The sequence below is a fragment of the Crassostrea angulata genome, chromosome 6 (assembly GCF_025612915.1).
Source record: "Crassostrea angulata isolate pt1a10 chromosome 6, ASM2561291v2, whole genome shotgun sequence".
NCBI classification, from domain to species: Eukaryota; Metazoa; Mollusca; class Bivalvia; order Ostreida; family Ostreidae; genus Magallana; species Magallana angulata.
This window is the reverse complement of record NC_069116.1, coordinates 26,632,519-26,644,894: the sequence shown is the minus strand read 5'-3', so window position 1 is coordinate 26,644,894 and position 12,376 is coordinate 26,632,519. Positions and strand designations below refer to the sequence as shown.

The 12,376-nt window shown below is 31.9% G+C and overlaps 1 protein-coding gene across 2 annotated transcripts; it reads right to left on the bottom strand.

Annotated features, from left to right (window-relative positions):
* Window positions 1–274: 274 nt before the first annotated feature.
* On the bottom strand, window positions 275–11,956 carry LOC128189299 (type 2 phosphatidylinositol 4,5-bisphosphate 4-phosphatase-like). Of its 2 annotated transcripts, none has more exons than XM_052860851.1 (8): window positions 11,813–11,956; window positions 6,596–6,774; window positions 6,249–6,355; window positions 5,912–6,008; window positions 3,811–3,863; window positions 3,219–3,309; window positions 3,060–3,114; window positions 275–1,922 (listed from the first exon to the last, which is right to left on the bottom strand). In XM_052860851.1, exons 1-8 carry the CDS (start codon window positions 11,859–11,861, stop codon window positions 1,834–1,836), a joined length of 720 nt encoding a protein of 239 aa, XP_052716811.1. In that variant the 5' UTR covers window positions 11,862–11,956; the 3' UTR covers window positions 275–1,833. The 2 variants fall into 2 exon arrangements, with proteins under 2 accessions (XP_052716811.1, XP_052716810.1); XM_052860850.1 differs by lacking the exon at window positions 11,813–11,956 and adding an exon at window positions 7,241–7,392.
* Window positions 11,957–12,376: the final 420 nt, after the last annotated feature.

Sequence of the window (12,376 nt, the reverse complement as noted above, 5' to 3'; positions counted from 1 at the left end):
GCACTTGAATCAAAATGAACATAATGTATAAACATCACATATATATATGTACAAAGAAAACAAAGATTTACAGTAAAATGATGATGTTCATTTTAGGGAGCCATTTTAGGCCCTTATCATATATAGTCCATTATTATGAAAACAATGCATACAAGTCAAAAATCAATATCCCAACTTGAATTGAAATTCTTTCGTCTTCTTTGCACCTAGTGGGGGATATGCAACGCCTTGTACACCCCTGTTCTTTCCCATTTTATCTGAGACTCGGAAAGCATTTCCTAATGATCATAAAATTTATTTCTCACTACTAGTAACTAGTTATACAATTTAGATACATATATTATCTTTATCCTGCAATGTAATTGACAAATGCATGATTCAAAATAAACATACAATCAATCAATAATTTATCAAGAGCTGATTAAAATTACCGGTAATTCATATGTAAATGTTTCAAACAAAACAATAGCTTAATATGTAATTCAATAGGTTGCATCAAATAAACATGAAAAGGACATTTAGGAAAAGTGGATAACAATGGATACATGCATTGTAAATGGTATCTCTTAAAAAATGCAATAGACTCCTAAAGGTTATAGATAACAGATACTCTTTCGAAATTAAATATTCAAATATATATTGTAGGATGCTAATTGATGTAATTAGTTGGGTAATCATGAGGTTTATTGGTTAAATATTGCTCTAAGGGATGTATAATTTTGGAAAAAAATCTTTATTTTGTCTATTGTGCCTAATACATTGTATTTAAAAGTTGGAACCAGTTACCCTGTTAGGTTTTAGTACATAAAATGTTCTGATTACAATAGGAATACATTACACATGTACTTGGATTTATTTACAGCATCACAGCCACTATGAGCCAATATTTGTTCACATACAATTAATATCTTGAGAGAAAGCAGCGTTATAACAAATAGCATTAACATTGAATGTTGGTGAATAAAATATAGAGATACTGGCACACCATTTCCAGAATGATTATCTCAAGAGAAAGCAGTATATTAGAAGCTGAAATAACATTGGTAATGCTGGTGAATAAAAAAGGTAAAGATAAACTGGTACACTATTTCAGAGAAAGAAAAACATTGGTCTACGCTTTACTGTATATTGTAGGGAAATATAGACAAATTTTAATAGGAAAACAAGTTAATGAAATATGAATTGTAAAATATTTTTTTCATAAAACCACAACGCTTTAGGAGGAGGACAAGTCAACCATACTATAAAAGCTATAACAATGCATAAAAGTTTTGTACTCCATGCTAATAACACTAGCATGAATTTGTAACCTTGTTTGGTTATACAAATACATGTATGAATATTTAGTACCAGAGTATTTTAGTTCAAACTGAAACATTTCATAAAAACTGGAATAGAAATGAAATTATTTGGAGGTAATTAATGGAAATCTAAATCTAAGGTACATTTACAAAAAAGTATGTATACAAACATGTTTGTAAATATCTTGACCCTTTTTAGGTTCTACATTGGTTTGTGTACAAGAAGGTAATTTCATTCAAAAATGTATACAATGACAACACAATACATATCAACACAATATCTTGGCACTTTCAAATCATTAAGAAATACATGTACATACATTACAAAGTTACTATACAAACAAGTTCTAACAACTACCGGTAAGTCATGTTCTCATGTTCTTTGTCCTCGTTGACCTTTGCCCTTTCCAACATCACTGACAAATCATTCTTATTTTGTTATTTGGAATGTGTGAACCAGGGGTTATAATTTCAGCAGTCAAAGGGTATAACTTCGGTTTCAATTTCTGCAAAGGTGGCTTCCATGGCAACATTATGAAGGAGGGGGTGCTCTGGGGCTGACCCGAATTGACCCCAGATAGGCCGCCCTCACAAGGAACAAAATCCCAAGCACAAAAGCCCCTGTAAAAGGTAAGGAAAGTTATCTATAAATCACAAAGCCCTTTTATAACATGTATATATGTAAAATACATGTAATGTGTAAGTATGTACAGGTACAAGAACACAAGTATCAAACTCGCCCCTTGATAGTAACTGTTTCAAAAAAATTTAAAAAGCCTCAATTTTAGGTTCAAAAAGATCTGCAAAATCTTTTGAAGATGAATATATAAATTATCAAATGCTGAGCAAGTTACAAGGAGATCTTAAAGAGGCATGGTCACGATTTTGGTCAAAAATTATTTTTCCGATTTGAATATTTACAATGCTTTAGAAAGGCATTTTTGATAGGCAACCGAAATTTGATTGTCATTTGTTGAGTTATAAGCGAGTAACAGAGCTTGAAATTCTTCGCTATGTAAACAAAGCGTTTGTTTACATTTTGAACGTTGAAGTAAAAATTTCAGTTTTAAACCTTAAACGAATGTTTTAAACGTTAGGAACTTATTATCTATGCTTAAAATAAATAAAAAGATAGACAAATAAGCTGAAAAAAGATTTTTTACTTGTATATTGAACCTATGTAAACAAAAACAGGGCACGAGCCTTGTTTACATGACAAAGAATTGTGAGCCCTGTATCTTGCTTATAACTCTAGGAATAACTCTCAAATTTTATTTGATTACGGTATTAGAAAGACATTTCTAAAGTACTGTAAATAATAAAAACATAAAAATAGAATTGACCAAAATTGTGACCATGCCCCTTTAATCAATGTAATTATTTTTTAAAAATTTCATCAGAAGAGCCTCTTTTAACCATTACAAGAATAATTCAATGATTATGGCCACTGTAGTTATTAATTAAACAAAGATAAGTCATAAGCTTCGATTTATTACAGATGAAGTAACCCAGTAATATCAAAAGATGCATGAACACAGTGTTTAATTTAAAGCAGCAAAATATCGTAAGCAAAATTTCAAATAAAAATACATTTGCTGTAAATAAAAAGCAAATATAACAAAGCAAATATCAATTCATATCAAAGCTGAAAGTAAAGATATGACCTTTACTACATAAACATCTCTAACACAAGTCAACACTGCTATCAAGATAAATATCATTGAGGAAGTGTGAGTATTGATAAAGCTGGCTACAGACCTATCCACACAGTGTAGATCCCACCAGAGTGGTGTGCCATCTCGTATGTTCCAACCTAAAATCATCAAGTAAAGCATTCACCATAGATAAACAAAGGAAAGTTGATGCAGGGAAAAGGGAAACATTTTCTCTGATAAAGAAATCGATCTAGTTATTTACAGTAACTCCAATGCCTGCTCCGAGGAAAATGATTCCCAAAATCAGATATATTGCACAGCGTGTTTTCTGGTTTGATGCATCACAAGAGGAACTGGAGAAAGAGAAAAAAAATTTAAAATATTGAGATAAGTGCAAGTATATATATATATATATATATATATATATATATATATATATATATATATATATATATATATATATATATATATTTTTGCTGATTCGTAGTGAACCCTCTAACCCACTGTGCTACGCTGTTAGGTGATAACTTTGGGAAAGAAACTATTTATAAAATTACACTTGATTTTATTGTTTATTTCGACCAGAAGTATGTCACAACACGGGAGTATCCAATACCACCTAAAGAAGAATAAAGGAGAAATGACACAAATAAAGCAATGTCAATCTCACACAGCACTAAGAAGATGGCAACAGACTTGATGTGGAGTCAATATAGTGCAAGGAAAGCTTCCAAAACACATAAAAAAGTTCAAATTAAACATTTTCCATTAATGACTCTCTTTAACCATACTTGCATCCTACTGCATGTTACCCATATCTATCAAATATTTACACAACATTAGATTTTACTTACACTCTTCTGCAGTGTGGACATCTTGCAAGCTGACTCCATCCTACCGAGTTGAACTGAAACAATAATTTTTTTTCATTTATTATTACATGTATTATCAACATCATTAACATTCCATGGACATTTGATCTCACCATACCTTTGGCCTTGGTACAACAATAATGTTATTTTGCTTCAAACTTAGCCTCTAATTACTTGTGACTTTTCTTACAAATTTATGACTACTTGATACCAACCACAACTACGGTACATATATCATATGTCACTGAACTATTGAATGAGAATTACTTTATAATTACCAGTATCATATCAGATGCTTCATAGAGGAAAAATTTGGTTCATATTACTTAATAACCAGGAGGTGAATAAGCCTTCAAAGATCATTACATCAAGTAAATAAAAAGGTGCTCAAAGTGACTACCTTTTATCAAGTATACATGTATATCTTAGACTACAGATATCAACTATACTCTGTCCCGAGCTTTTGCTTCCATCACTTTTCGCTTGATATTACGATAATCATAACTACCTTTGAGCTCAAACTAGGTTCATCATTTTGAATGAAAAATTTCCAGATTATTTGTTTTGAAACGCCCCCTCTACTGCTTCAGGTTTTAATACACAACCCAAATAGAAAGTCTCCTGGGATTTTGCATTGCATAAGGCATGAAATAGCCCGAATGATAACGTTGAAAAATTGTGCAAAGTATTCCAAATAGTTTCAAATGGAGAAAAGATGTACCGGTAAACATTTCCCATTATAATTCTCCATAAGAAATTTGATTTCGTTCCTGTGAACTTTTATGACTGAAAAATGATAAAGTGTCAAAGAAGATTTCTTGGATATTTTCCCATTTATCTATTTCAACAGTATTTCTTTAACAGGTATGTTTATTTTTATTAAAAATCATAAAAAAGTGATGAAAGCAATAACTTGGGACAGACTATAACAAAATTTATCATATACATGTATTATAACATTCAATTTTTTTAAAATACTCTGTAAATGTTTTTACTATGTTAATTTGGACCCACATATCATGATTTTAACAAGTTTGAATCCAAACTACTGCAGGATGCTTCCACACAAGTTACAGATTTTCTGGTCATATGGTTTTAAAGAAGATTTTTAAAGGTTTTTTCTCTATATACTAGTAGGTATATCTATGTAAAAATTCAAGTTCCATTATTGCACCACCCTACTCCGACAGTTTTGAGAAGAAGTTGATTTTTATAGATATATATTATCTCTAGACTACTTATTTCTGTGTAAAACTTTGACCCCCAACTGTAGCCCAACCCTACACACAGGAATCAAGTTTTGAACAAACTGAAATCTACACTACCAAAGGATGCTTTTACACAAGTTACAGCTTTCCTGGGCAAACTGTTTTAAAAAAGATTTTTAAAGGTTTTTTTCTGTACATAATTCCAAGTAAAATCCCCCCTACCCCCATTATGATCCACCCTAGCCTAATCATGATCTGAATCCCCTATATTCTTATGTAAATTTGAACCCCTTTTTTGTGACCCTACTCTAACCCCAAGGATAATGATTTGAACAAACTTGAATATACATGAGGATGCTTCCACACAGCTTAACTTTTCTGGCCAAGATTGAGAAGATTTTTTTTTAAAATTCTAGCAAATTTAGAACAACAATTTTTCAATATCTTCCCTTAAAAGTAAATGGGGCCCTTAATTCTAACAAAATTGAATTCTCTTTATCCAAGGATGCTTTGTGCCAAGATTGGTTGAAATTGGCCTAGCGGCTATTGAGAAGAGTTAGAAAATGTAAAAGTTTACAGGCAGATGGATGCAGGACAAAACATGATCAGAATAGCTCACTTGAGCTTTCAGCATAGGTGAGCTGAAAAAATTCAAAAGTATTGGTATCAAACAACTCATTCAGTGTTTATAAGTAAAGTGCAGTATGACCCCAACAAAATTTGAATACCGCAGGTAATTCAACCTATGTAAGTAAATTGGCCTTTGACCTCAATTCTTCAAAAACCTTGACCTAACACCACACAAAAATAAACAGGAATCAAATTCTTAAATTATAAATCCAGTGTGAAACCAGTCAAACTGAGTTAAGACTTACCACAAACACCTGATTACAGTAAGCGCAGGTAAATCTCTCGGAGCCAGGATTGCGCACTACAACATGTGTTTGACCCCCAAGGTTGATTATTCTCTTGCTGATTAAAAGAACAAAACATACAGGATGTATAAAAAATTTCAAGGCGCCTTAATCTGTGCATCTGATTACAACAAAGCATATACAATTACAATTAAAATAAATAATTTATTTTCTGTTTTTTTAATTTTTCATGTCACTTGTATGTTTTTTGTTTAAGGTCATGTTTTTTAAACTACAGGAATCAATTGAAATGACTTTAATGTGAGAGAAAGCAACAAAAGCTTAAGATTCCTCCTACCAGTTTTGTCTGGGACATGCAATCCTGGCCGCAGTACTATTGCAGATGAGCAAACAGTTGCATGGACATCGTATGTAACGCTTTCCTGGAGGTGGTCCCTTGATTGGCTATAAAAAAAATCCAAAATATCCTTATCAACCTACCCCAAAATTGTTTAGATGTTTAATTACAGGCATCATATAGAATAGAAGCTGCAGATGCAAATACCAAATTTCTTATCCTTTTTTTTTTTAACATAGTTGATTATTGTTTATTGAATTATTATCTATTAAATGTATTTTTAAGGTCTCTCTCTCTCTCTCTCTCTCTCTCTCTCTTTCCTGAATAAACACTTAATGTGAACATACTGTTGCTTCATTGCAGACATTACACTTCACAACATGTTGGTTTTGCTTTCCTTCAACATTGATCAATGCTTGACAGACTTTGCAGTTGATCATGGGGATTCCCCCTTGTGGAGTGGGGGTGTAGGGTGGTGGCAACTCATCAGCAGGATAGGGTGGAGGCACCTGGCCAGGAGGTGGTGCTATAATAAAGGTACTAATATGTGAATATTGCTATCTCAGGTCTACCATAACTATCTAGCTGGCATTATACATACACCTGATATTTGGTAAAAACCTTTCCTATCAAGTAATATTGGTTGACTATTTAATCATCTCTGATATAAATTTTTAAGATATGGTATCAGAAGTAAATCACTATGGCCCGTTGTATATTATGCAATAAAAATGTTAATATCATTAAACTGTTTTAACAGATGCAATCCTATACTTTTACTCTGAGAAATTCAATTGAAACACAAAAAAAAACGACGTATATCAACCATTCGCACATTTGTGTTATCATTGTAATATAACACAGGTTTAATAAAATGTATACACAGGTGTATAAACTTCCTCTTTAACACAAATCAAGTGTGACAACTGACAAAACTGTTGTTTTTAATCCTAATATACGAAAGATTTTACAAGGAATATCTCTGTTGTTACCTTGTGAAGAATAAATAGGTGGGGGTTCTGATATAACGTTCCGAAGCAAAGGCGCTCTTTCCTCCCCATCGGCCATCTTGATGACCGATAGAAAACAGAAATCACATGACTAAATCATGTGACCTGGAGATGGACTACCTATGGCACGCCAAATTCGCAAAAAACGTAGGAGGTCCCTATACTATAAAATCCATTTGATTTTAGCAGTATAGGTAGACATATATAAATAGATATCGTTCGTAATTTACAAAATTAGCTGGGGAGCGCCTATTGCAAAATTGAGTTAGGTGTAAGCAATGTTTCACAGTTGATAAACTATATAACGTTAGGTTAACGATTCGTCATCGTCTAAAGCCACGGGTTTTGTGTTTGTGGAAATAGAATGGACTCAAAACCCGTGGCTTGAGACGATGACGATTCGTTAACTATATATTTTATCTGTAAAACGTTTAACTGATTATTGACGTTATTTAAACTATAGTTTACAAATGCAAATCTAAATTTTTCTGTCTGTACAATGGATTTTGCTGATATGTGTGTATATATATTCACATGTTTCACAAATTGAATTTGGCGTGTCATATTATTACAACACGTACCTAAAACTGACAGAGTTAGGAAAAATCTCAATTTTCCAAATCAGGATTGAGTGTTTTGATTTATAAACCATATTAAACTTAATTCTTTAATTATCAGGTTCATAATTATTTGTCTAAGCAGGTTCATAATTGAAGAACATTGGCAGATCAAGGAGAAATGTGTCTGGGGATGTTTTCTCCTGAAGATTTTAAATTACGATGGTAAAATCTGGCAATTTTTTCTGTTCAAAGCTTTACGTTACACCCTTGCATATCTTTTCATTATCTAGATATATTCACAAATACATATGTATATGCAAAAATCACTGATGATTTCATATAATCAGTTTGATGGTTTGCAGTTGACCTAATATGGTTTAAATACTGACGCAATCAGCAAATTCCATTATGGAGTAAATGCTGCTATTTTCTTTAAGCTAATAATGTGTTATAATTATATTATCATTTCATTCATTTTCATTTTATTTATTCTCATATTGTATAAAACAACATAGAGAAAATATACAATACATACAATATTATACAAAAAGCAAGAGTGTATACTTTACACATCAACCTGGAGAGTTGACTCTCTTATTAATAATATTGATAAATTTACATAACAGCTAATTTGTTACATGAAAATAATTCAAAAAATTTGAAAGCATTTGGTCGTCTAAAATACATTGATGGTAAATAAGCTTTTCTATATTCTTTCAATTCCGGACATATCATAATATAGTGATATTCGTCGCCAATGTTATTTTTACATAAATTACAAAATCGTTGATTTCTAGGTACATTGTTCCATCTGCCTGTCTCAATTGGCAGTTTATGGTTGCTTGTTCTAAACCTAACTAATGTAGTAATGTTATTCATATAAGCACCAGAGTTTATGTAATTTCTAGGTACAAAAATGTTATTGGTAAACAAGTTATAGATCAATCCTTTACTAGATGCGTTACAATCAGAGACCCATTTTTGTTGAAATTGCTTAACAACATTTAAAATCCATTTTTCATTTTCTACTTTTTGCGTCAACCAGACATAGCTTAGACCACATTCATGTAAAATATTCGGTATACATTCAACCCATTTGAAATTATAATTGTTGATTTGTGTAAGGCTACGTAAAATATTATACAATATATATGACAATTTTGATTCTTTACCTTTCAACAATCTTATCCAAAAATTCAACATTCTAATTTTTACTTTCACACACAATGGATATCTAGCAAGTTCACCGTAGATCATAAAATTTGGTGTGGACGTCTTAAGACTAAGTACAAGTTTACAAAATTTAAGATGCAATTTTTCAATGATACATAAATTTTCAAAACCCCACAATTCAGAACCATGTAGTAAAATTGGAACAACCATTTAATCGAACATATCAAGTTGACAATCAATCGATAGATTTAATTCTCTTGACTTTTTAATTATTGCGTACATAGCTCTGATAGCTCTCATCACATATTTCCTAGTACTGTAGAAAGAGCCTGTTCTTGAAAATATAACTCCTAAATATTTAAATTCCTTGACGATTTCTATTTCGTTACCATTGTTTAGAAATGATACATTTGAGGTTTGTCTACCTTTACCAAAAATAATAATTTTAGTTTTCTCAACATTTACTTGTAATTTCCATTTTTCACAGTACATTTGAAAACAATGAAGCTGATATTGTAGATCATCTTTGGTTTCGGACATCAGCACAGTGTCGTCTGCATACAACATAATCATAATTCTTAGATAACAATTTAAATTTTGTTCAATTTCTTCAGACAGGCTTTTCAGTCCTGTGACATTTTCATGAAATAAAAACCCTTCAAGATCATTAAGATATAATGCAAAAAGAAACGGAGATAAGTTTTCTCCCTGACGGACACCATTCTCACAAGGGAAATATTCGGAAAAATCATTATTATAAAATATTCTTGATCTACAGCCATTATACATATTTGACAACAACCCTTAAACATTTCCCTTTAATTTGATATTCAATAAGTTTTTTCCATAATCCTATTCTCCACACTTTATCGAATGCAGCTTTAAAATCAATAAAAGCACAGAAGAGTTTTTTTTTTCTTCAGTGAAGAAAGTTCAGTCAGGGAGTAAAGAACAAACATAATGTCAATTGTAGAATAATTTTCTCTAAAACCACTCTGATTTTCCCTGATAAGATTAACATTATCAGCAAAAGTAGTTAACCTTCTACACAATACAGAAGTAAAAACCTTTCCTAGACAGCTCAAAAGAGTAATCGGACGGTAATTTAGTGGGTCAGCATAACTACCCTTTTTCTTGTATATTGGTTTTATGTTCCCGACCAGCCAGGCTTCCGGAATAATACCAGTATCGATGAGGCATCGATGACATGTAGATTTAAGAGAAAAACGTTTGAATAAGAGGTGTCGATCGGCCTAAGATTTTTATTATAAAAAATCAAAAGGGGGAGTTACAGTGATGCCTGTGGTATATTTAAAAAAACACAATTATCACTAATTATGTGTATTGGTGAGTACGCACTGAAATGTCGATTATCATATGAACATTTTAAACATATGACACGGGCATTACGTATTAAGCTACTAAGATAAAGTTGAGGATGTACAGTATCAAATCGTGTTTTGTTTTGAAGATACATATTACTCTTGCTGACCTTTTGGGCGGGTCGCAGATATTACCTTGTGATTACGATCTCTAAGACTATCACCCTGCGACATCGATCTTTAAGAACCTGTACAGTAGTCATATATATTTGTAATAACAAATGATTATATACATAATGATATTATCAAGTGTACCGGTATTTTGATATCTTAAAAAAAAACACAGTATAAACTGCATGCAAACTCATGTATTACAAACAATCCTTATGTTCAGAATGGACTAATCAATAATTTTGCCCAATAGGTTACAGGTAATAGGTATCAGTTACAATCGTGTAAACCTATACAGATATATATAACGCTTCCTAAGTATCTTTTTATACACGTATTACTACTACATGAAGATTGAGAGCCCGGGCCATGGGAAAAAGATAACTAATTGTGGTACATACAAATATTTCATATATTTTCTGTGTTTAAGGTATCAGATGGGACACCTCCATGCTGTGACGTACTATTTATCGAAGTAAATAATAAAATCAAGCGTTGTTTTATAAATAGTAGGCTATATCAATATTGTCACCTAAAAGCGTAGTGCAGTGGTTTAGGGATGTCTCTACGAATCTGTGTGCAAGAGTTTGAATCCTGCAGGGGATTTTACATTTTTACCTTTCCAAACAATTTTAAAACGTATTTTTGGTAAAATATTGTGAAATCTAAACTTTCTTAACCGGTGAAAGTATTTCAGTTATAAATTCTTTAATCCACATGTTTGAGACATCAGATTTCAGAAATGCTTACATATAATATCTTTCAAAATTCTTTAATAATACCATTGGTTGAATGATTTTTGTCTCATGACGCCAATACAAAAGCTTCGGATATACAGGTAAAGGCGTTTCATGGTTTGCGTTCAGTGCACAAACTGATTTTATAATAATTACGCAGATTGATTAATTTATGCAAACTGCATAAATAGTTTAATCTGATATGATGCCAGTTTCAAGCATATGAAAATATCCCCCCTTTTTTAAATTCTAGTCTTTATCAAAACTGGTTATATATACACGTAGACTGTATAAATATCTGGATTTTGAGCTACAACACGCTTTGTTTTTGTCCAGCGGTTATTGTGCGCTCATAGATTACCTTTATCGTTGTAATTATAACATTTTTGCATTTGATAATGCTTTCTGTCGTGGTTCATGTGTGTATGAAGGTGGTTCATGGAATACGTGCATTCATACGCTCAGAATTCTATAGTTATACGAAGGGATTCGGGTTTTTTTTTTTCGATCAGTAGCTGTAAAATCAATCGAATGTTTCGAAAAATTATTAATATGGCTGCATTTTGTAACTTACGGTAGATTTATACTTACCATTTAAGTCTGGGTTATCATACGGTGTCTCGTGAGCACACTCCGCCATGATGATCTAGGCGCTGTGTTGATATAAATTCTTCTTGTCTAATCGTTTGTCAGTCGTGCTGATACATTTAAATGCCTCCGGTTGCATAGTAAATAGATAACTTTTTTTATTTGCATTGCAAAAATTTGTGCATTGGAGTGAAACAACAAATGCGGAAAACTACATTTTAAGGAATGTCTTATTACGGGTATCATTACTGAAGAGGAAATGTATATTTCTTTTTTAGTTTATTTCATTGGATTGTGAAAGCTGATCAAAACATATGATTGCGTAACTGTGCAATTCAAAATAGAATTTGTAGAGTTGTTATTAGTTCATAGTAATTGAAATTTTCATACCAGTATATTTACATTCACTTTCTTTCCTCCCATTAAATTGCATTGATAGATTTGAGTGATATTTATGCATAACACAGAAGACCCAATCACCAAATCTGGTGCGTATGAATACATTCAGTCTTCCTTCAGAACATGACTGACTCTCCTCCCGACTTCAAACCGGATCACGACATGATA

Excerpts from the sequence above, each read along its gene's own strand:
- LOC128189299 (XM_052860850.1), bottom strand. The coding sequence starts at position 7,316 with ATGGCCGATGGGGAGGAAAGAGCGCCTTTGCTTCGGAACGTTATATCA. Across the intron at positions 6,775-7,240 it reads ACCTATTTATTCTTCACAAG|CACCACCTCCTGGCCAGGTG; the intron begins GTAACAACAGAG and ends CCTTTATTATAG. Across the intron at positions 1,923-3,059 it reads GATCTACACTGTGTGGATAG|GGGCTTTTGTGCTTGGGATT; the intron begins GTCTGTAGCCAG and ends TACCTTTTACAG.